The sequence below is a fragment of the Puntigrus tetrazona genome, chromosome 10 (genome assembly GCF_018831695.1).
Source record: "Puntigrus tetrazona isolate hp1 chromosome 10, ASM1883169v1, whole genome shotgun sequence".
Lineage (NCBI taxonomy): Eukaryota > Metazoa > Chordata > Actinopteri > Cypriniformes > Cyprinidae > Puntigrus > Puntigrus tetrazona.
In genome coordinates this window covers 12,921,027-12,946,252 of record NC_056708.1, presented here as the reverse complement: position 1 = coordinate 12,946,252, position 25,226 = coordinate 12,921,027, and the positions used below count along the sequence as shown (strand labels likewise).

At 38.4% G+C, this 25,226-nt stretch overlaps 1 protein-coding gene across 4 annotated transcripts in view; it reads left to right on the top strand.

Annotated features, from left to right (window-relative positions):
• The window catches only part of cux1a (cut-like homeobox 1a), a 113,628-nt gene that overhangs the window by 82,558 nt on the left and 5,844 nt on the right, over positions 1-25,226 (top strand). The window contains exons 13-24 of one of the 4 annotated variants that reach the window (XM_043250447.1): positions 465-516; positions 1,187-1,283; positions 2,750-3,478; positions 6,869-6,949; positions 8,075-8,176; positions 8,982-9,068; positions 9,831-10,279; positions 11,281-11,613; positions 11,864-12,023; positions 17,627-17,905; positions 20,604-20,792; positions 24,303-24,597. In XM_043250447.1, the coding sequence (XP_043106382.1) occupies positions 465-516; positions 1,187-1,283; positions 2,750-3,478; positions 6,869-6,949; positions 8,075-8,176; positions 8,982-9,068; positions 9,831-10,279; positions 11,281-11,613; positions 11,864-12,023; positions 17,627-17,905; positions 20,604-20,792; positions 24,303-24,597 (2,853 nt within the window). The remainder of the gene's footprint in view (positions 1-464; positions 517-1,186; positions 1,284-2,749; positions 3,479-6,868; positions 6,950-8,074; positions 8,177-8,981; positions 9,069-9,830; positions 10,280-11,280; positions 11,614-11,863; positions 12,024-17,626; positions 17,906-20,603; positions 20,793-24,302; positions 24,598-25,226) is intronic. The other 3 variants (XM_043250449.1, XM_043250450.1, XM_043250451.1) reach the window with 3 other exon arrangements.

Below are 25,226 nucleotides of genomic sequence, written 5' to 3'. Positions count from 1 at the left end.
AACTTGATTTTAGGCGTAATATTCCCAATTGGGACTTATAAAGCAAGTAATCCATGAATAGAGGGTGTTGTTAAGATCTGCCCTGGTCTGATGATCGGCCTAAAAAGCCGCTTTGCTGAATGTATATTGATAGCTTGTTGTCTACTCGTGGCACATTCCACTGTAATATAATGAGTGTTTTCACCCAAAAGGCTTTTGAAAATGGCCCCGTTTAATCCATAGATAACAGATCAGGCCTGAGTGGAGTGCGGCTAGGCGCACAGGTTAATTTGGGTAACGTGATTGTAGGTGTCACAGGAATTTTCGAATTATGATACTGAACACAGAGCCAATGCTTATTAAGCCGAGCGGCGTTCAGTTCTTGACCTGAATCGGAAAGCGAAGGCTTAAAGGTGAACGTTTGGCTTTGTAGTGCCGTTATTTAATACAAATTTTTATTTTTTATTTTTTTTTACTCTTAACAGCAACATAAAATCAATGGAGCACAACTCATCAGATCATCACTCTTCAGTACAGGTAAGAAAGAATAAAATTGATTGGATATGTAATAGTAAAAGACAGCACGTTTTCTTGCTTTTGATGTTCTGTAAATATCATGTGTGTTCGTTTCTGAAACACTGATTTTTATTTGTTTACTTGTAGATGCATGCGAAAGAGCTGATAGTGTCTTTGCAGTTTATTTTTATTTATTTCTTTTGTTCCTTCCTTCCCTAACTTTCATTTGATTTGACTCTTCCTTTATATTTAATTTTGGTTCTCAATTCCTTCCTTCCTTTCTTTCCCTTTATCAATTTTTTCCTTCCTAAAACTTCTCTTCCTGCCTTCTGCCTTATTTTTCCTTCTGTCTTCATTTCTTTTCTGTATTCTTTCCATCTAAAACCTTGCATTTGCTTATCCTTCCTTACTCCCGTAATTTACCTTCTTCCTTCCTTCCTTCCGTCCTCTCTTTTTCTTTTCTTTCTTGTCTTTTCTTTTCTTAATTATTTCCTTCTAAAACTACATTTGTTTCTCCTCTTTCCTTTCATCCCTCTATCCTTTCATTCTTCTTTATAACCTTACCTTTATTTTTCTTCCTTAATTTTTCCTTATCCTCACTTCCTTCCCTTCCTTATTTCTGTTCCCTTACTTTCCATCCTTTCCTACCCTTCATTATATTTTATTTAACTTTATCCGTCCTTCATTTTAGGACTCATCCAAGCCGTTGGAGATGTTGTTGACGGGGAAAGTCCATAGCCAGCTGTCCGAGAGTGCTTTGAAACGACTGGCCAACAATGACTTCAGTGGTGAGTTTACACAGTATCCATCCTCTTCCGAGGAACATTGACCAGCCAGTCACTGGGAAATTGCGAAGCTGCAGCTTACACACAGGAACTGGCATGATTTATTGATTACTTTTTTCCCAAACCTAACTTCTCCTAACATGCAGCATGACCTAATAAAACTTTCAGAACTTTATGGCTGTATGATTTTATTTTGCCCCGGGAAAAAACAAAAACAAATATATATATCGTAACAGATCATCCTGAGAGTGACGAGTTAGGTTTGGAGGCATTTGTGTTGTTAAGGTCAGTTCATCCTTTTCTAGAGGCAGCAGCGTATTACGTTTTGGCTTGTAGGAGATCAGGTCACCTGGGGCTTGCATAAATCCTGAACGGCTAGCGGAGACCAATGTGATAATTAGGCCTTATTTCCCTTTTCCTGCTCTTTCGACCAGGCTCTGTGTGTGTAAGGTTGGAAATGTCATTACAGAACACCTCTGGACACCCCTATGGAGATCATACATTTCATTTGCGTTTTAAATGTGACTTTCTATCAAAATTTTGCATTTTTAAACCTGGCATGCGCTGCTGACGGCAGTGTCGGAGAATCATGTGTGATCGTAGCATGTATCTGTCTCTGACAGCCAACAGAATTCTGCTGCACTAAATATTGATTTTGCCACCATTGTATAAAGTGATGGTATTGTTATGGAAGCACACACAGCGGAGGTGTTTTGTCATGGCAAAAAGGATAACCGTGCTGACACCCACAAGCCCTTGCAGTGAACAGTCCCCACAGCATGAGCAGGTAGCCCACGCACAGTTGCCTGGCCTGATATCTCTGGACATGCCTGCTAGTCTACAGACCTCAGAGGAGATCAGTGTTAAACGTCAGCCTGTGGCACACACACATACACACCACCGATATACTTGAAGCGTGTAAAGCAAGTCTTTGGCACTTTGTTTCTGCTTGTTTTGTTTAGAAAATAACATGTCATGGACATTTAGATTTTGTTTTAGTTTGTTTTATAGGGGAGGAAAAAACTGGGAAAACATAAAAAAAAAAATGGTGTGGTGTAAATTCTTTAATTATTCTAAAATTAATACTTAATAAAAAAAAAAAAAAAAAAAAATATATATATATATATATATATATATATATATATATATATATTTATACTTCATATTACAATGTGTTTAAACTGATAAACAGGTAATTGGTCAAAAAACATTCTGTAGACATATATTTTTGTATTATGATTGCTTTGTATAAATATTGACTTTTGTTGCAGGTAACTAATTTCCTAATGCTAATTTTAATTTCAAATTAATCTGAGTTCTGATTTCAACATTACGTCTATTAAGTAGCTATTTATGATATAAAATCACCTTGCTGCCATTTTACTGTACATTTGTCTCCTAAATATTTTTAGCAGCAGTCTAAATCAGTACCCATGATTTTTCTCATCACCCTTCGGTTTGCTCTACAGGATCAGTGGGGCGGAAAAGTAAAGAAACCACAGTGGAAAACCCTCAGCGTCTTCCTGCCACTCCAGTCCCTACCACGCTCCAGGGGTCCCCTCCTCCCCCCTCCCCTCAGCTTTTGATGAGGACGGGCACCGCTACCTCCGAATCTGCTGCCAGTGCCAATGGTACCCACCCTTTCTCCCCCACGGGCATCGGGCCAGACTTCTTTACCCCCGGCATGGCCAGCGTGGGCGCCACGTTCCCCCCGTTGGCTGGCAAAATGGCACTCAACTCTCTTCTTCAGAGGCAGCTCATGCAAACCATCTACACCAAAGCCCTCCAGGACCCTTCTCCGAGTTCTGTGCTCTTCGGGCCGCCCCATTATGCTACAACCAACTCTCTCTCCAGCCCCCTACCCCCTCAGTCAGCGGGCAGCCCGGAGGTTAACGGCCTGGCGCCCTCTCCCAGCCAGTCGGAGGGCGCCGGAAGCACGTCGGAGGGGGAGGAAATGGACACGGCTGAGATTGCGCGACAGGTCAAGGAGCAGCTGATCAAACACAACATCGGCCAGCGTGTGTTCGGCCATTATGTGTTGGGTCTGTCCCAAGGCTCGGTCAGTGAGATTCTGGCCCGGCCCAAACCCTGGAGCAAGTTAACTATCCGTGGCAAAGAGCCCTTTCACAAGATGAAGCACTTCCTGTCTGATGAGCAGAACATCCTGGCGCTGAGGAGCATCCAGGGCAGGCAGAGAGGTCAGTTACAGAGCTTGAGGAAACAACTTAACCTTGTTATGGCAGATGATCTCCCAACGCACGTTTATTTTCAAACATTATGCATGGGATTAAATAGTGCTCAGTTAACAGCATGGTAATTCCTCTCACATGTAAGCAACTTAAACATGGGCACACTGATGCAAGCAGTATCACATTTGGAGCATGTTTTTCTTTAAAGAGCAGTCAAATCAAATACTTTAATCAAATATTTGCAATAAGAAGAGAGGGCAGTGCTTTGCGATTGCTTTGATCCAGCTGTACTTTTTTTGGAAGCTTGATTTTTATTTTTTTTTTTGCCTAATTAAAAAAAAGTATAAAAAGAGTAATTGTAAACAAAAATTTGAAATAAGAACTAAATTTAAAATATGAGTTATGAAATATGAGTCACGTTTTTTGAGACATAATGTTACAATTGTGAGATATGAAGTCATGATATTGAGGAATTAAGTCGCGTTTGTGAGTTGTAAAGTCATGAGATTTAAAGCCATAATCTTAACGTATACAGGTGCATTAAAGTATACAGTCATGTTTATGAGTTGTAACTGTGATATATAAAGTCACTTTTTTCAGGTATTTTTGTGGCAAATGAATGAAGTCACATTTGTCGGGTCAAATCTTGCAATTGTTAGTTGTGAAGTCATATTTGTGAGGTGAAAGTCACATTTCTAAGGTCTGAAATCTTATTTGTGAGGTGTAAAGTCACAGTAATGTAAAAAAGTCAAATTAGTAAGGTATAAAATAATTTTTGTGTCATGAGGTAAAATGTTCAATTTACATGGCTTGCTTTTGTGAGGTATAAAGTAGCATTTCAGAGGTATAGAGTTAAGAGAAAAGTAATCGCATTTCTTAATTATAAGAAATGAATAATGAGGTATAATTTCACCTTTTGAGGTACAGTATAAAATCATATTTGTGAGATATGAAGTAGCATTTCTGAGGTATTTTTCCATTGATGAGAAAAGCATTTCTGAGGTAAAAAAATCACAATTGTGAGGTCGGTTTTTATTCATGTAGTTACCATATTATTATTATTATTTTTGCTATTATTATTTATTTATTTGGTAGCACTTTATTTTAAGGTGTCCATAATGCAGAGTAATTACCTAGTAAGTACTTAGTAGTAGCAGTTGTGCTTAAAATAAAACGTTCTTACCATATAACTGAGGGAAACAGTTTGTAATTATGTAGATGTAATCGGCTGCTACTGTTACACATTTGTTACACAGACTTTATACAACATAATTATAAATTCAAGTACACAGACATAAGCTGCTTAAAATAAAGTGCATCAAGTTTGTAATTAAGTATAAGTAGCCGTGTAACAGACTCGGTTTGTTACATGTGTGTAACAGTAGCTGCCTGTTACATCTACATAATTATAAGCTGTAATTAAAGACTATTCCATAACTTGGTTACATGATAAGTACATTTTATTTCATGTAAGTAAAATGACTACTACTGAGTACCTAATTAAGTAATTACTCTGTATTATGACACCTTAAAATAGTGTTACTATTTTTATTTTTTTCCTCACTGTAGGCAAAAACAGGCTTCCTTGATCCCCTTCCGATAAGCTTTAGGCTAAACTAACCCTTTCATCCACCATGGAATGGCTCACATAACCTTTAAGATTGAGAGTCTTCAGATAACTACACAAAGCCCATAGAGACTAGATACTAGAGTCTGACGGAAACACTATCAGTGCTCAGTTGGCGCAGGCGGCGTGTTGATTAGAGCTAAACTTCAGCAGTCTACCCTTTCTTTCATTTCGGTCTCAGCCTACGGGTGAAGAGGAAGTTCAGAGTGGTTTGCGAGCATTATGTTTTGCCTCAAGCCTGCGCTTCACAGCTAGAGCGAACAAATCAAGGCCGAGCCCAGCGTGAGCGAGAGTACTTGCATATGAGGGCAGTTGGCTGCGAATCCTTGAAGCCGTGTTGAGCCGAGTCTAAGTTTGTTCAGTCTAGCTGTGAGGCAGTAGTTTTGAAACAGAGCCGGAGCTGAAAAAGGCTGACTGTGCTGCCCGTGCGTCTGCACACCGGTTTGGAACGTCTTCAAGGGAGTCTGGTCTGGCTGTCTGCCTCCATAGCGTCGGCTTGTGGTCTCCCATGGGAGTATGAACTTTGTAAAAACCTTAAAACCCATTCATTCACATCAAAGACCTGGGCTAAAGGAGCACATTAACGTTGAAATAATCACTTGAGTGAGTTCTGCACGGTGCAGGTGGCTTTCTTTGAGGTCAGACTAGGTCGATTTGTGTTTAAGCTTAACAAACTACCATTCAAAGGATATTTACATGTATCTGTCCATGTAAAGGTATTACTTTGGATTAGTATTGCTAAGTGCTCTCAAAATTGACTGTGAAGACATTCTGACAACCATTTAAGATCAAGGCTCAACAATAAGGATTTCTTAGGGACACATATTATATGCTTCAGAAAAGGAATATATATTGCTTTTCACAGGAATACAGTTGACTTTAAATTAATAATTCAATAATAATAAAAATAAAAATTTTTTAATAAATTTGTATAAAAATATATTATTGTTTGTTACTGTACTGACTATTTTTCTTGTTTTTGTAAATTTGAGTTGTACTGGAGGCAAATACGTTTCCCCATTGGGGTTTTAATGTAAAGGTTTATACTATTATATCTATATTTAAATTAGATAACACTTTACGTAAAGCCTTTGTGTGTAATGCATTACGAAAGCAGTTTTAATGCATTCATTATACCATTATGCACTGATCAATTCATTGTTACACTATGCATATTAATTTCAGTTATAATTATAGGCAACCAGATATAATGTATAACGACTCACGTTTTGAATAATTATAATGCATAATACATAAAGGCTATAAATAAAGTGTTACCTTAATTTAAACGAAAGTAATCTATAAAATACATTATTTCTGAAACACAGTAAAATGTGCAAGTTTTTATTTCACCAAAAAATATTTCAGAAGTTTTCATGGTTAATTGCTGGAAATTGTAAAACTACAATTAGCTAGAGATTTATTTATACTTTTTTGTTGGAACTGACTGATTTGTTGTGACGAAGGCTAGTGATTCTCTGGCAAATAAGGTAAAACATCATCTGTGCTAGCTAATATGAGATAAATAACGTTAATGTCTAAATCATCAGAATTCATATTCTGGTGTTTGCTCGTCAGCGATGTTAGAGACATTGATGCCGCAGCATTAAGACTGTAAGACAGGTGACATTTCTGTCAACCAGCCTAAAAAAAAACCTCTCATACTCAGTCATTCTTATTGTTGAGCCCTGGAGATGATTGGACAATTGACAGCAGAAGTTTAGGGCTTGGTCTTACTTTATTTCTATCTTCCGCCACTTGTTTTCCAACAGAGAACCCAGGCCAGAACCTGAACAGAGTGTTTCAGGATGTTCCGAAGCGAAGAACCGGCTCGGAAGGCTCCACGCGGCCAGGTCTGTCTCACGCCTTCCCTCTCGTGTTACGGGTTTCTGGAGTGTCAGATCCGCAGTGTGTCTGTATGTTTTTGTTGTGCTGGTCTGTTTCTTCTCAATCTCTGGCCTGGAATCTGTTGCAAAACAAGTGAGTGAGACAGACAGGGCTGGAAGAGGTGTGACTGGAATTTAAAGAGATCTCGTCCGGACTGTCGGAAGACAGATGTTCACAATAACTGCTACAGCTTTGACTGCGTAGACTAGTTTCAAACTACAGAAATAAAAAAAAAAAACCTCCGTGTGAGTGTTATCGAGCATAAACCTATGTAAGTTTCCATCACGGAGGTCCTTGAGAAGTCTGTCCTGTTATTTCGTGGTCAGCTTGTGTGTATATATATGTGTGTGTGTGGCAGAATCCTTCAGGCAGATCTACAGTGCCACCACATTACAACTGGTGGTTGAGTCTCCCCCAGGGCGGCGCTGTGGGTGGCTAGCCACCCCTGTGTGTGTGTGTGTTTGAGAGAGAGAGAGAGAGGGCGAGAGAGCATTACTTCCACCTCACACACACGTCCAGCTGCTCTCCTCACACACCAGTGACTCTGACCTTGCCCTGCTGCCCACTGCTCGCTGGGTGCTTTCCCTCTGCCACTTTTTCCTTCTCTCTCTCTCTCCATATTTATTATTATTGCACCGGCCCATCTGATGATACTTCCACACAAGCTCTGTTGTTTCTCATGGATTTGATCCAAATCTTACCGTCTCTTTGTTGTGGAGGACAGGAAAAGGTTTCAGTCCTTGCACAGGAAGTGCAGCTGTAGCCACGGGCAGCGCAGGTGCTGATACACACAATATTATAGACGAGCAAACGATTGCTAATGGTTTTTTTTTTAGTTTTGTGTCAGTGAGTTGCAGTATTGCAATTCCATGAAATAAAAAAGTGTCAGGCTTATTTTAGCATAACGGATAGTTTGTTGTTTAGAATAAGCTTGCGTTTGCATCTTGTTTGAACTATTGCTTTGTCATGCAGAAATAGCAATATTTGTGCCATTTTCAGTATAAAAGATTGTATATTGTGCTCCATTTTAAGACTGATTGTTACTCACGAGGTGTCGCTCACAACTGTATCTCCTTCTCGTGTCTTTGCAGGTAACATCACCACACGGATCCGCACGCCTGAGACTGGCTCCGATGAAGCCATCAAGTCCATCTTGGAGCAGGCCAAGAGAGAGTTGCAAGTGCAGAAAGCAGGTGAGTCCTTTTCTGACATCAGGTAATCCAGGAAGGATCGATTTTACATGTTTTCCACTTCCTGTAGGATTGGACTCACTGTTACCACCTGAATACAATCTTTCTTGAATTCACTTTTTCCAAACGCGTTTTCTATTGTAGAATTGATTGTGGTGTCACCCTACTAACATAGTCCACTACTGTTCAAAGTTTGTTTTAGATTTTTACATAGTTTTTAGATTTTACTCAGCAAAATGCATTAAATTGATCAAAAGTGACAGTAAAGACTTTGTAACTTTCTATTCACCAAAGAATCTTGAAAAAATGTATCACATTTTTTATGAAAATTATTAAGCCACACAATTGCTGTCAACATTGATTATAAGAAATATTTCTTGAGCATATATATTTATATTACAATGATTTCTTAAGGACACAGGACTAGTGATGCTGAAAATTCAAGGATTAATTACATTTTAAAATATATTCAAGTGGAAAACTCTTTACTAATATTTCACAGTATTATTGTTTTTACTATATTTTTGATCAAGTAAATGCAGCACTGGCGAGCATGAGGAGAGACTTCTAAAACATTTAAAAATCGTGTTAACCCCGAGCTTTTGATTGATGGTGTATGTTTGGCTAAAACTGTAATTGCAATGCAGATTTTTGAACAAGCACTGTCTAAAGTGATTATATTAGTCAATAACATACTGAGTCATATCCCCTCTGTTTTTGAATGTTGAAATTCCCTCCTTTACCTTTTCCTGTCCAAGCTTGTGTAACGGAATTAAACTAACTGTCTCTTCCCCACCTGCCACTGCAGACGGTGTGGGGGAGAGGCAACGGCGATCAGGTTACCACAGAGGGTCGGGCAGCTATTTCCAAATATATGCACACAGTCTAAGACTTGGTGAGGTTTTGTGCTGTCTGTTGAAAGTTTTCTCCCCAAGATTTTCCCCCCACGCCAAGAGCGCTACTGCTTCCAATGAACTTCTCACTGTCATAAATCAAGTCTGAGTCATGGGGATTTATGACCGATGTATGTTTTAAATATATATCTATATATACATCAATAAAAAACCCTATGTACATGTGTTGAGATCTTTTACGGTCTAACTCACAGAAAACAGACGTCTTTGTTTAAATATATCATTTGAAACTATAATATATAATATTGATATATCATATGTCACATTAATCTCCAAATTTATTCTGAAATGTTATTGGGTAGCATAGGGCAGCATTCTCTTATTGGCACCCTTTAAAGGAATAGTTCACCCAAAATGAAAATTCTGGCATCATTTACTCACATTCATGTTTTTCCAAACCTCTGTGACTTTCATTCTCCTATGGAACAAAAACACATGTTATGGAGAATGTTCACGCCGCTCATTTCTGTAGTAATCGGGGGCTAAAGCTCAAGAAAAAAGTTATTATATTTGTTGCACTCTTTTGTCCTTTTGACCAATTGTTGTCATAACTTTCTTCAATGTTCCACTGAAGAAACTTTGGAAAGGATTTGGAGAACATGAGGATTAAGTAAATAATGCCAGAGTTTTTATTTTTGTGTGAGCTATTCCTTTAAATTCCTCTTTTTTTTTTGAGTAATAATATGGTGGTGTATAGGTGAAACAGATTGTGACCACTTACATGTTCTCTTCTGTTCCTGCAGTTGAGAGTTCTCAGCCTCCGTCCTCCTCCAGCAACTCCGACGAGAACATTCGTTCCATCCTTGAGCAGGCTCGGAGGGAGATGGAGGCCCAGCAGGTGGCTCTGGAGCCCGTACTGAAGGCCAACTCTATGGCCCCGACCGATCTCTCGCTCCTGGGCTCTCCGCTCTCCGCCCTCTCCTACACCCCTGTTGCTCAGTCTCTGAAGAAGCCCTCCACCTCTCCTCTCTTGGATTTCCACAGTGGGGTGAAGAAGGAGATGGGTGAGGTGGCCGTTTCAGATGTGGGGGTGGACGGAGTGCACAAGCTCGGACGTCTCTCTGAGAGTGGAGGAGGTTTAGGTGGGGGTTCCTGGAGGGAGCACTGGTGGAGCACAGGTCTCTCTGAGCGTCGCGGAACCGGGCAACCCTCGGTTAGTGAAGATGCTCATAGCCAAGAGGACAGCAAGGAGGTATAGTGCAGTATTAATAACTTTTTGATGCTAGATATCCCCATAAACACACACACAATTATTATTAACCCTTAAAAATTTCCGTTGTAAAAGTGTATGTCCCTTACAATTGACCCTCTTTATTTATAGTAGTTTTTTTTTTTTTTTTACATTTTATGTATTTTTTATTTTTTTGACACAGATTTTTAATTTTGATATAACTATAACTGTATCGCATACAGAGAATACCATTTCATTCACTATGCACAATCAAAATTTAGCAAATGTACATATCACAATATGCACATCATAATGGCATGTAATATCTGAATTATTTTAATAACAGGCTACTTTAAAACATTGTAAAAAACTGTCCTTTTAGACAGCGTGTAATCCCTAAAGTTTTCTTTCATGCCTTATTACACTTGAGCGGTCAAATACACACAGTTATGTCAAAATACCAGATAGGTATTCATAGAAACACAGTCAGTGATGTCTTAAGAGAAAGTAAACAGTTGGGAAAGAAGTTGGATTGGGAGCAATAGGATACCAGCAACCTAATAAAGGTCTAATTTAATGTAGGTCTACCTGAAAGACTTCCTTATTAAATGAAAATAGCTAAATGACTAATTATCCACACCTAGTTTCAGGTGTTGTTGTTTACCTGAATGTTCTTGGTTTAGGTTAATATAACTATATATTACCAAGTTGAGCATATAGTTTTTTGTGTTTCGATTTTTTTACGTTGACGTTAAAATTACATTATTAGATTTGTGACATGCTAAAACACTGTGGTACACTGAATTTGTAATAAATAATGTTCAAATAATGGCTATACAATTTAAAATGTTTAAATATACTCTAAATTGATTTGACATACTAATATTGCATTACTTAAAGGCATCGCATTTTTTTCTTCAAAAGTCAGTCACACCCTAAAATAGCCCACTTCCTCCTCCTTAAGCCACATGCAGTTTCCTTATATGGCTAACCCAAACTATATCACTCTTTACCCCCACCAGAAGCTCCCTCGGCTGGGTAGCACAGCCCCAGTGGCTCCTGCTTCCTCTCTGGATTACTGGAAAGACTGGCCCAGCTCAGAGTCCCCGTACTCCCAGAGCTCAGAGCTGAGTCTGCAGATGCCCAGCGGCAGCGAGACCCCTCAGAGCAGCCCACTGCCTTCCTCCTCGCCTTTACTGTCCCTCCCCAAAGTCGCCAAACCTGTGGTGCCCCCGCTCACACCTGAGCAGTACGAGTACTACATGTACCAGGAAGTGGACACTGTCGATCTCACACAACAGGTCAAAGACAAACTAGCCAAGAATGGCATCTGCCAGCGGATCTTTGGCGAGAAGGTCAGTGCTTTTCACATCAGATATGCTTCCATCGATTACCCACCCGTGGTTTTCTTAAGAAACGACTTGAGCGAGTGTGTGTCGGTTTCGTTTTTATACTCCATGCAAATGTATGAGTTTGTAATACCAGCTGCATCTTTCTTCTTATTGCATCATGAAATATCTTCATATTTGTTTCAGGGCTGTTTTTCTCTGAATCTGATGTACCATATCTCCTGTGTGCGTGTGTGTGTTTGTGTGTGGATTGCAGGTGCTGGGCCTCTCTCAGGGGAGCGTGAGCGACATGCTCTCTCGGCCGAAGCACTGGAGCAAGCTCACGCAGAAAGGAAGGGAGCCGTTTATACGCATGCAGTTATGGCTGAACGGAGAGCTGGGCCAGGCGCTGCTGCCAATGCCTGGACAGACACAAGGTAACACCCTGATACTGTTTACCATCACACATACTCATACGTAGACGTCACAGTAGCTTCATCTGTGCAGAGAAACGTGCACAGTGGCTCAAGACGGATGTGAAAGAGCTTCTCATTTCTGATGTGGCTTTGGTTTCTCGGTTTCACTCCTCACATCCTGAGCTGCCATCAAAGCCACCATTCATTCGGCTTTCTTATCATTTGGCATGGGCGTTTGAGAATGTAGAACTCTCCAATCGCATCCGCTTCTGCTCGCCAAAATTAGATTTCTCTTAAATATCTAACACTGAAAATATCACAGGAATGAGGCAGTCTGCTCTTTGTTAAGTTCACCCGTTTTTGCATATCTGGTCAATTCTGAATAGAGAAACATTTTGTTTCTTTTTTTTTCTTGATGTATATCTTGTTTCATTCTGACTTAAACGGATGGCTTGTAATTTCTGTCTGATTAATATAGCGCTCTCCGAAACCAGCGTTTCCTGAAAATGTAAACGGCTGCATTCTTTTAATGGTTTGACTGATTCTGGTTTTAGCCTGGCTTGAATAAATAACCGAGGGCAAACCAAATCTCAGTGTAATTCTTCTGTAGTTCAGCCAGCTGTACCTCGCTCGGCCTTACGGTGGGAGAATTTCAATTACTCATGACTAAATGGATACAGGATCATACTGTTGACCCACTTTTAATGTGCGATCATTATCCTAGGACAACAGCGTTCTGGTGATCGATCTCAGATGTTTATTAAAGCCCTACATAATTATCAGCAGTCAGTAAGGATTTAAACAAGCCCCTAAACCAAAGTATCACACCTTGGTGTGTTAATATTCCTGCATTGTTTGTGCTATGAAATGTGAATATCTGTGAGTTATGGATGTAAAAATCGAGTTATTATTTTGCAGTTCAAGGCCTTTTTAAACCCTGTTATGCTGTTTATTAGCAGTCATCAATTTTTATATTTCCATTGACCTGGATTTCAAGGAAAGGCATCGGGGGGTTGGGTTAAATCGGTGCAGTGTGGATAGGGAAGGGGGGTTTGTCTCACAGGGGCCATCCAGAAAAGGCCCCTGGGCTCTCTCAAGGGCCTCCTTGAGCTGTTGTAATCAATTAGCCCATCAGCGCCGGGATATATGATAATTACCCGCCTCTCCTCCTCTGTGACTGGCTGCCGAGCACACCATCATGCTCCAGTGGCTGATTAATATGCAAATAATCAGCCGATGGAATGATAAATGGGAGTCAAGCTGTGCGTGTGAGTGCGAGGCCGATTATGATGAATAGCACTTGCTCGCTGTCCTACTTAAAGAAGCCTTTCTCTGTCATTTTTACCACAAATTAAGCAGAGTAATATATACATTATAGCAATGAGTTCAATTGGAGAACCAGTAGGTGGGGATAAAAAGGAATAGGAAATGGTCAACTTTGGAAACGAGGCTGTTATCTTAAACGGAAATGTAGATGTCACACCATTTTTATTTAATTCAAACTGAGAAGAATTTAAATGGAAATTGAAATATTAGGATGGGTTTTAAACACATACAAATATATACAGCGTGTATATATATATATATATATATATATATATATATATATATATATATATATGTGTGTGTGTAAATGTACAATGTATGTGTGAATATGTATGTGTGTGTGTGTGTGTGTGTATATGTATATGTGTATATATGTATATGTGTGTGTGTATATATATATATATATATATACACATACATACGTATATGTATATATATATATATATATATATATATATATATATATATATATATATATATATATATATATATATATATATATATATATATATATATATATATATATATATATATATATATATATATATATGCATATGTGTATATATGTAATTTTAGTTTTTATATTATATTATTACATTATAATTATAACTGAATTATAACATTTTGATCTTTTTAATGTCGTTAGTTGTATTAAAGTTTTATTTTCTAAAAAAAAGTTTTTAACCGTAGTATATTATACTATATTATATTAACATCATTTAAACTTTTATTTTGTATTGCCTGTATCAACCTTGGCATAAGGATATATGTTTGCACACACACTCATGCGGTGACGTGCCAGTGTGGATAGTTGGGGTGAAAGTGTGTTTAAATGAACTGGCCAGGCTTGACCGATTTGGTAGATAATCTGAACAGCAGGCACCATAATGGCCCGAGCTTTAGACGTCTGTAATGGGTTTCTTTCTTCCAGCTGCCCTGTTCTGTGCCTCACAGCTTTCAGCACGGAGCACTTAGCACTGAGCTAATGCACCTCAGCGAAAAAAAAAAAACTGCAAATGGTGGCAGGGCACAGGAAAGAGCCCGATGTGGATTTAAAACGGGACATTTTGATTGATTTAGGTCAATCTATTGATATATGCTGATTTACAGAAAGAAGAGAGCCAGTTATTGCTTAAAAATCAAAACGAATATTTTACTAGGTAATGAAACTCGTAATTTACTCACCCTTGTGTTGGTCCAAACCACTATAACTTTCTTTTGACTACATTCACTTAAACTACCAAGAAAATCATTACGTTGTTTCAAATTTTTACTGTAAAGGAACTGAAAGATTTAAGCCATTCAGGTTTAGAATGTCATTAAATTGATCATTTTTCAGTTTTTTAGTGACCAGGTTTTTTTTTTTTTTTTTTTTTTTTTAGAAAAGCCATGTGAGGAAATAAAAAGCACTCTAAAAAAAGACTAAAAGCCTAAATAGCTAGATGTTACAACTCCACACAAGGTTCTTCCTGTTCGCTGTCTGTTGTCCTCTAGCAAGTGTCCTGTATATTGCCTGTCCTTACTGACCCTCATTAGGACGACACACTCAACCAGGCTAAAACAAGCTCTCCTCCAGGGTGTGTGTGTGTGTGTGTGTGTATGTGTATGTGTATGCATAGGTGTGTATGTGTGTGTGTGAGTTGAAGAGCACTCCATGACCCCTCATCAGTCTCTGCAGATCCTCTCCTCTGAATGTCAGTCCGTCCTTGCGATCGTCCAATCAGAACCCAGTTAAGATTAGACTGGTGCTATAGTTCGGAAAAGCCTCGATCAGACGCTTTAGGACCCCTTTGGTTTAAACCTGTTGTGCATGTGTGAGGAGCAATCCCAACTTGCTTCGAGCGCAGAATTTTTTATGTTTTAAAAGAAATCTGACCTGCATTTATTTGAGCCAAAATACAGAAAAAACATAATGCGTGATCCTGGACCACAAAACCAGTCATAAGGGTACATTTTTGTACATCTGAAAGCTGAATAAATAAGCGTTCCATTGATGTATGGTTTGTTAAGACATATTTTAGGACATATTGTTAGAATATTTGGCTGAGATAAAACTGTTTGAAAATCTTGAATCTGAGGGTGCAAAAAATCAAAACACTGAGAATTTGGCCTTTAGCGTTCTCAGCAATGTCTATTACTAATAAAAAAATAAGTCTTAATATATTTACAGTAAGAAATTTACAAAATATCTTCATGCAACATCTTTACTTAATAAAAAATCAATCATTTTGACCCAGATAATGTATTTTTGGCAGTTGCTATAAATGTACCTCAGCGACTTAGGACTGAATTTGTGATGCAGGTTTACCTATATTAAAAAATTATTATTTCTACAGTCCTTTACAGTCCTTTAATAACCCTCATGGTCACTTTTGTTCAACATAATACATCCTTGCTGACTAAAAGTATTGATTTCTTTAAAATCCCCTCTTCAGTTTGTGGATATTTTCAGACCCATCTGATTTAAACCTGTTGTTGGCGTATGAGACTCAATCCCATCATGCATCAAAATTAGGGCTGGACAGATGTAGGCTTTCACGTTTGTGCCGCTTATTCCGGCTCTGTGTGTGTGTGTGTGCGCGTGCGCTCGGCCACACGCGTAGCTGCATTAACCAGCTGTGTGTCCAGATGTGGCTCCCCTCCCGTCCTCTTTATCACACGCATACGCACTGGTTACTTGCAGCATGTCACAGGAACATCCTGTCATTCCCGCTCGTGTCCCTAAAACACCTCCTACCTCCCTCGCTGCCCTCCCACACACACACACACACACACACACAGACCATGCCGCCAGTCAAACTGTCACCAGGCTGTGCGTGGTCTTGCTGCAGATCTGATATGACTGCCTGCTCCCCGCCTTGAGCGCCCTGCTCTCTGTTTGCCGTGTCCCCCAGCTCGGCAGGCAGCTAATCCAAACTGACGCTCCCTCCCGATGCTCTCTTCACCACCAGCACTGCACTGCACTGCCACAGCCAACGAATCAGAGAATCCAGCTGAAATAGAGCAGTAGAGGAAGATGGGAAATGAAAAGGAAGAGTATTAGAGAGAGTGTTGGGTGCTTTCGTATTAAAGGAATAATAATGTACTCAAAATGAAAATTCTGTCATTACTTAATTGCGCTGAAAACACGTATGCCTTTTAGTTTCCCTTAAAACACAAATTATTTTCTTTCTTTATTTGTTCGTTTGTGGATGAGATTACAATTTAAGCTTTTCTAGATTTTTTCTTTCATCTTTATAAGGGATGTTCTTATTATAAGACTACTCAATTATATGTCAAATTTTAAAAAATAGCATTTAAAATTTGAAATATAAAAATAAAAAAATTTAAATATATAAAATATAAAAAATGCATTCGTCTTGTGCAAAAACAATGAGAAAATTATTTAGGGTGACGGCATCAGAATACATTATTGTACACGTACACGATATATAAAAAAATTGAGCAAATGAAACCGTGACCGAGGGAAAGATTTTAAAACCATGCTCTTTTATGCTCTCCAAGGCTGTAAAAAACTGTACAAAGCTAACATTCAAAATTAATATTTTTTTCAATTTCAGTGTTGTGCAAAATGTAATTTATTCATTTTCTTTCTAAAATCATTCTAATATGCATTTCATATTTTTCAGTATTTATTTTATGAGTTGTTATCAAAACTGTTGTGCTGCTCAATATTTTTGTGGAATTTTTGTTGTTATTTGAATAGAAATTTCAGAAGAACAGTATTTATTTCAAATAGAAAATTTGTATTATTATCAAATGTCTTTACTGTCACTTTTGATCAATTTAGTACATCCTTGCATAATATAGTATAAAAAAAAAAAAACCTTTGAATCATTGTATGATTTCAGTCTAACATTTCTAGAAAAAAACTAAATAAATATGTTTCCTACAAAAAAGTCATACAGCTTTGGAAATGACTTTTTGTTTTTGGGTGAACTGTCCCTTTAAAATCAGAAATCTGCGTTATTGGACGAGCTATCTTGGTTCTTGATACAGACCATATTAATTCTCAGAACACCAAACGCGTTTGTCTCTCTTCCTCGTTAATTTACTTGTCTCATTATGCTTCAAGAGAAGCTGTGACTTGGCATGACATGATGCATCTGTCACTGTCCATCACTTCCTGTTGCTGAGCAGGAAGACCTTGGTTCGGGTTACGGTTTCATTGGCTACTCGCTCCATATTTAGACAGATCTTCGTTCGGGCCTTCTGTCGATAAGTAATGCCCAGCCAACGGATGAGCTCACGTGCTGCACTGGCGCAACGTCTTAATTCTGTTCCTCTCGTTTCCATAGAGATTACTCCGAAGACCTCAGCCAGCTGCAGTCCTGCCCCAGAATCCCCTCTGAGTTCGGCTGAGGAGTCTGTTAAAAGCCAGCAGGAAGAGCAGATGTGTCGTGCGTCCATCCAGGAGCCCAGCGAAACTTCTGAGTCCCAGCCCGGCACGCCTCTACCTTTACCTCTGCCGGGACACTCAGGGCTCAGCATACAAGAGATGGTAGCGATGTCACCCGAGCTGGACACCTACGCCATCACTAAGAAAGTCAAAGAAGTTCTAACAGATAACAACCTCGGTGAGTGAGTGGTGACCGGCGTACATCAGTGAACGAAATGTGGGCTAGCGCCATTCGACAAGGAGTTTGGCTAAAAATTCTTTAAAGTGTTAAAGTGACAAAAAGTGATGGTAAAGACATATTAGAAGATATTGTTTTTATAGTTTAATTGATTAGTTTGTTATTGTTGTATATAAAAAAATCTAATATAAATATATTAAAAATATATATTATATATATATTAAAATCTAATATATATATATATATATATATATATATATATATATATATATATATATATATATATATATATATATATATATATATATATATATATATATATAAACATATTCTTTTCTTTATTTTATATATATTAGGCAGCACAACTGTTTTCAACATTAATAATAATGACTTCTAAAGAATCATGTGACAATGAAGACAGGAGTAATGGCTGATGAAAATTCAGCTTTGCATCACAGGAATAATTAAATTTAATAATAATAATAATAATAATTTATTTCACAGTATTACAGTTTTTTCTGCATTTTTGGTCAAATAAATGCAGCCAGTATTATAACTAAAACTTTTGAGCACTATAGAAATGTTCATGGTTGACTAGTGGAGCATTCTACAGTTTTTACTATTATTTTTGGAATGTCATGTTTTGTTAATTTGATCATTTATCATTTTTATAATTAATACCTTCGAAAATTTAAGAAATATATATTTAAAATGCTCATACTCTTCACTTGCTTCACTTACAAACCATACTAATGCTTAATTTCTGAGTGATTTATTTATTTTTTTCTTCCGAGTCAGTTCTCTTAAAACAGTCAAACCGGTTCCCAAGTGGCCTGAATAATCAATTAGTTATTCAGTGAAAGTGATTTCTTAAAATCCTTATCTAGTAAACCATAATCTAGCAGAAGTGTCGTGGAAATTCATCGCTCAAAAAAACAGAAGTAAAGTCTAAATGGTCTGATTTGCTAAATAAATCAGGCTTCTGAATGCTACTTTCTAGTATTCCATAAACTGTACTCATTATTAGATAGAGTACATGGTGTGTTTTGTCCTAGAGAGACAATACACATAACAACGTCTCTCCACATGAGAGGACAGGTGGAGGACAGGTTGGCCCTGCTTTAGCACTTAATGGCCGTCCACTACGACTGTCTCAATGTCCCCGCCATAATTAATGAGAGGTCGAACGAGAATGTCACACTGGACACCGCTACTTTCTCCTTCACCGTTTGTGAAAACTCGCACCATCCGTTCAAAAGAGAATTGGCCAAAAACGCTTGGTCTTTGTGAACTTTGCGTTCACACTTTCTTCTTTTAAACTCGTGCGATCACACACAATAAAACAAAGGAGAATACGGATATATCGCACAGACGATACCTCAGCGTGAGACTGTGACAGACTCTTTCATCTCGCGGATTCTCATTTCCCGACGCGATTTTTGTCTCGGGAGCAACAAAGATTTGTTGTGCTCTGTAGTGGTATTGACCTGTATAAAGTGCAGAATGTAAAGACAGCTGTGTTGATACGAGTCTGTGGGGAGAGAGAGAAGTAATCTTCTGGGATCGCAGGCTTTTGTTTTACTCTGGGGAACATTTCCTTTTTGAACATAGACGGATCGCAGTTATTGTCAAGAGGATTCAGGTGCCTTTTGTTTGGAGTGAAAAAAAAAAATCGTTGAAAGCTTAAGCGGCCGATGAAAACTGTTTGAAAGCACCTCGTCTTAAAGGTGGAGGTTAAAAGCGAAATCAGCAGAGCTTGTTTGATCAAACTTTGATGCCACAACACAATAAAAACATGTTCTTAGGAACTCTTTGTTGTTTTAAAAATATTATTGGCCCGCGGTAAATGAAATGTATCTGGCCCCAAAACGTATTTGGACACTTCAGACACATGAATCAGTGTTTTCCATTGAATAACAAAACCAAATGGCTAATCGGCAACATTCTCGTGTGAAGGTTTCTTAAGGAATATGATTATTTGTGTTTGCTTTTCAAACCATGAAAGCAGTTTGAAAGCACCCTTTCTTGAAGTTTCTTTGACTGAACTTGATGCCACAATACAATAAAAGCATGTTCCTAAATGTTTTTTTATACATACTGTATATAATAATATTGCCTCACATAAATAAAATCTATTTGAGTGGTCTCAAAATGACTTAAATGTCCTGCGTTGTATAATAAAATTTGCACAAAATACTCAAAAGTAAAACATTTCACAAAAATACTGTTGTTAATAATAAAATGATGTATGTGAACCTGGAACACAAAGCCAGCCTTAAGTCGATGGGGTATCGCAATAGCCAAAAATATACTATATGGGTCAAAATGATATATTTTTTTTATCCAAAAAATCATTAGTATATTAAAGGAACACTCCACTATAAAAAAAAAGCCTGTTCTCAAAAAGTTTAGCACTTTTAGCATAGCTTAGCATAGATCATTGAATCTGATTAGACCGAAAGCTTGAAAAAGGCGCAATGATTTGACGCAGTGCCTGTGGAAAGTAGTCCCCAGCTTGCAAGCCCCTGCCCCTGCTGCACAACCCTTCATTTTTTCAGCTTTCAGATGATGTATAAATCTCAATTTCGAAAAACTGACACTTACGATGATTGGTTTTGTAGTACAGGATCAAATATTGCTAACAAGCGGTTCAAATGAAGTTTCCTTGACACGTGCGACGGTTTTGTCCGCTCTACAGGTCAGCGTCTGTTTGGCGAGAGCATCCTGGGTTTGACGCAGGGCTCCGTGTCTGATCTGCTGGCTCGACCCAAGCCCTGGCACAAGCTCAGCCTGAAAGGTCGAGAGCCATTCGTACGCATGCAGTTGTGGCTGAGCGACCCGCGGAACGTGGAAAAGCTCATGGACATGAAACGGATGGAAAAGAAAGGTAATCTCCCTTCTTTAAAGGCATCTGTCTGGCCACACTCCCAACAAACACCTGTTTGCAATTGTCTGTGTTGTTTCAGAATGTTTTTATTTCAGTGTTTATTAAAGTGCTTCACAGTTTGTTCAGCGTCGGCTTAGTTGGCAGTTCTTTTCAGGACGTTTAAAAGACGTCTGTCTGTGTGGAATTTTATTTGTTTTTGGTTTTGGTTTTTTTTTCACTTGCCGATGAAGCGGTGTTGTAGCAGTTTGCCTGAACTGTAGTGCTAATTTGGTTTGCGTTTCCAGCTTTCGACTGTTTTTTTTTTTTTTTTTTCGGTAACAAAATGCTGATGTTGATTCTGTGGTAGTGACTTGTGGAGAGATTTATTGGTTTTAGCCACTTTTTAAAGCTGCTAGTTTCAAACCAGGAACTGCTAACGCAAGTATTCAGGGTGTAGGATAATGTCCTCGCCACAATTTGTTTTCAAAACCTCAATCCAGCCTCATTCACACAAAACTAGATGGTGCTTTTTTGACTATTTCTGTCGTTCTGCAAAACTATTTCAGCTACAGTTTTTTAATTTTTTTTTTTTCCCAAATGTTTTTTGTAAAATGATATATGTATTATCAGTACAATCAGCTTCTGGCAGTTACATCAGATTTTGTGTCATAAAGACACTGAATTACACTTCAAAAGTTTGAGGTTGGTAAGATTTATTAATGTTTTTGAAAGAAATCCATTGTTCACCAAAGCTGCATTTATTTCCTCAGAAATAAAGAAAGGTATAGTAATATTGAGAAATATTTTATAACTGTTTTGTATTTTAATAGTTTTTTTTTAATGTAATTTAATCCTGTTTTCAGCATCTTTGCTTTAGTCTTCAGTGTCAAATGATCCTTCAGAAATCATTATGCTATTGTGATTTTGCGATCAAGAAACATTATTATCTTATTATTAGCAATGGAAAAAAACAACTACTTTATTTGTATTTTTTGGTGACTTTTTGGCAATTAAAAGGTCATTACGTAAAATTTGAGATACAATACGATTTTTAATAAAATATAAATCTTAACGAACGAATACTTTTAAGTAAAGCATTCATTATAAACATTATAAAATCTTTACTGTCACGTTAGATCAGTGAATATGCATAATATTACTGAATATAAAAGTAATGATTTGAATATCAAAGCTACAAGTAAGTGAAGATGTAGTATTCCTTTTTTTCCAGTAACAGAGAAAAATTGGCCAACAATTTAGTATTTTCATCAAATCGTCAATACCTTGGTCATGTGTCCATATTTACATGCAGCACCTGCTAATTATCGCCAACTGTGCGATTGTGTTTATTCAGTATTGATTCCAGCCGGCGCAGGAGTTGCACAAAACAATCTTTAAGCTGCCTCTCGTCAGCATGCCTCTCTTTAATGTGAAGAGATGCCGGAGACGAGGCGGTCAGGCGGAGGGAGGCCTGATGGGCTGTTTGATTGCTCTTTTTTTCCATCTTTAATAGCCCAGATGTGTCCTCTGGCTGCCGAATAGGCCGCACATGCTCTGTGAGGCCGCTCGTCGCTCCGCTGTCTGGATTGATGAGGGTGGGAGATGTCATTTCTGTGATCGGCTGTGACAGGCTGACGGCTCTGTGGGGCTGGCTTACTTAAAGTCCACTGCACCCAGCGCCGGGCCTGTACGCCTGCGAGCTTGCAGCAGGCCAAGTGAACATTCCTGGAGTCATTAGGCCTGTTTAACACTCCTCTCGGGCTAAAAGTGACATTACTGGTGCTCCCTGGGTGACGATGACGATGATGGTTTTGTTGTGAGTCAGGGTTTGCGGTTCGTGCGCGCGCGGAGCAGGGCGAAACTCGGGGGGACCTCCTCATTAGAGTGAAACTGGCTCCACCGTTTACCCCTAAAGCTCACTGTGCGCTTGCCAGGGACGGAAAGCAACAGCTTTGCTGTCGTGTTCTCTCTCTCTCTCTCTCTCTCTCTGTTTTCGTCTCTCTCCATCTCGCTGTCTTTTACTGGAGCTTTTCAGAAAAGAGTATGAATTTGACCTCGACGCTGGCTAGAGGCACAAAGCAAATTAGCCTTGCTTGGCCCTTGTTCTGAGAGTTTTGGCCACCAGCGGAATCTTTTACCATTGCTGTTGCCAAAGGCTCCTCTTCAGCAGACACTGAAACGCAGCGGAAATGACAAATTTCACACGAAGCTGTGTAGTTAGCTGTACTGAGCTTTTTTTTAATCAGTGTAAGGGTATTAATGGGCTAACTCTGTTTGTGTTCATGTAAGAAAAAATAGAAATATAGTTATACTGATAACTCAGTGTTATTGTTACTGGAATTTGTTTTCATTAAACTGTAAATTGTTCGTAGGAGAAGGAATTCCTGGCGTTTGGAGAATATTTGGGCCTAGCTGGGCCAGGAATTTGGATTTGCACTTATCATTTTTTAATACATTTTAATTTGTAATATCATGAAATACAATTCCAATTTAAAAGAACTCTTTTCTATATTAACGTATATTAAAATGAAATTTAATCCTGTGATGCAAAGTTGAATGTTCTGCTGCCATTACTGTCTTGAGTGTCACATGATCCTTGAGAAATTATTATAATATGCCGATTTGATGCTCAAGGAACATGTAACGTTGTTGTTTTTATTATTATAATAAATGCTGAATGCAGCTTATTTTTGTGGAACAGCACATTTTCAAAGGGTATTTTGATGAATGCAAAGTTAAAAAGAACAGCATTTATTTGAACTGTTGTTTATTATGTTATAAATGTCTTTACCGTCACTTTTGATCACATTTTTTTGCCCTTGATAAACCAAAAAAACTGTAAAGTAATTCATAATAGGACAATATCTGGATTTTTTACAGTATTACTTTTAGGTAGCCATTTGCTTTTAAATTGTTTATAAGAAAATAGTGAGATGATGCAAAACCTTACTGCTTTCTGTGTCACCATTTTCACTGACACTCATTACTAAAAAATGTCATCCCATGTTATAAAGATTCATTGTCTTATTTAAATGATCATAGTTTACTTAACAGCAATGCTTGAAACAGAAACAGGATGATTAACAAATTTACAACAAATACAGAAACCTTGACAATGCTCAAATAATGAGGTGATTTTATATTTTAGCCCTGCTCAATCTCCCTTGTGTTTAATGATTTGTTTTTTTGCCTTTTTATTGCTGCTTTTGTAGTGGTGATGTGTGAGTCAAACTTACAAAGACCTCCGGATGCAATAATAATATTTGTAATCAAAGACTGCCCCCTACTGACTAGTGAGAAATACAGCAATCATTCATTTTATTAACTGTTTAATCTACAGCATATAACATGCTGTTCAGTAGGACAGAAACCAACATAGACACTGATGGGTTCACACTGTCCCCAGTATTTAGTTCAGTCAACATGAGCCAATGTTTAGTAAATCACGCGCAGCATATTTTCCAGAACGCATTTGCCTATTTGTACGTTCTCTGGTTGTATTTACAGCTGTTGTCCATATGTGTTTTCCAGCCTACATGAAGAGGCGCCACAGCTCCATCGGTGAGAGTCATTCACTGGAGACTGGTCTGTCAGGAAGTGACCTCACTCAGAGCTCCAGCCCCCAAAACCTGTCCCAGCAGCAGCAACAGCAGCAGCAGCAGCCCCAGCTGAAGAAACCCCGTGTGGTGCTGGCTCCAGAAGAGAAGGAAGCTCTGAAGAGAGCCTACCAGCAGAAACCTTACCCTTCCCCTAAAACCATTGAGGAGTTAGCGAGCCAGCTCAATCTCAAAACCAGCACGGTCATCAACTGGTTCCACAACTACAGGTACTGAGGCACCCTGAAAGTTGGTCTGTTGTGACTTTAGTATAGTCAGAACTGTATCGTCTTGAGTTTTAAAGGTGATGTATGTAGGATTGACCATTCAGAATACTGGAGAGGGTTTTTTTTCAACCGGCCCCTCCTCCTCAGACTTGACGCACACGCCAACGGCAGTGGGCGGGTTTCATAAACCAAAACAGAGACCGACATTCTGGCCTGGAACGCACATTTTCAAAGGAGAATAACTGACTGTTGCATTGATTTGCAGATAAACAAGTATGTTAACTTAGCATGTTTCTTAAATATCTGCAAACACTTCACGATATTTTTATGCTTTAGTAGAGTCAACAACTTACATACAGCACCTTTAAGTCTCTGAAAAGCCTGCTTTAAACTGTTGTTGACTTGTGACTGTGATGAAGCAAACAAGCAAACAGTTTACTTACTGAAACGATTTGCGCAAATAGGTGGGCGGAGCTAAAGAGGCAGTGATGTAGAAGCAGGTGTTGATCTTCTGTTTTGTCGCACTATGACATCAAACTGAGACGAAATACGAAATTAATCGTTTGGGCAACTTGGTTGCAATAAAACCATTTTGTATTGTTTATTCTTCTTCAGTAGTTTTTTATTCTTGT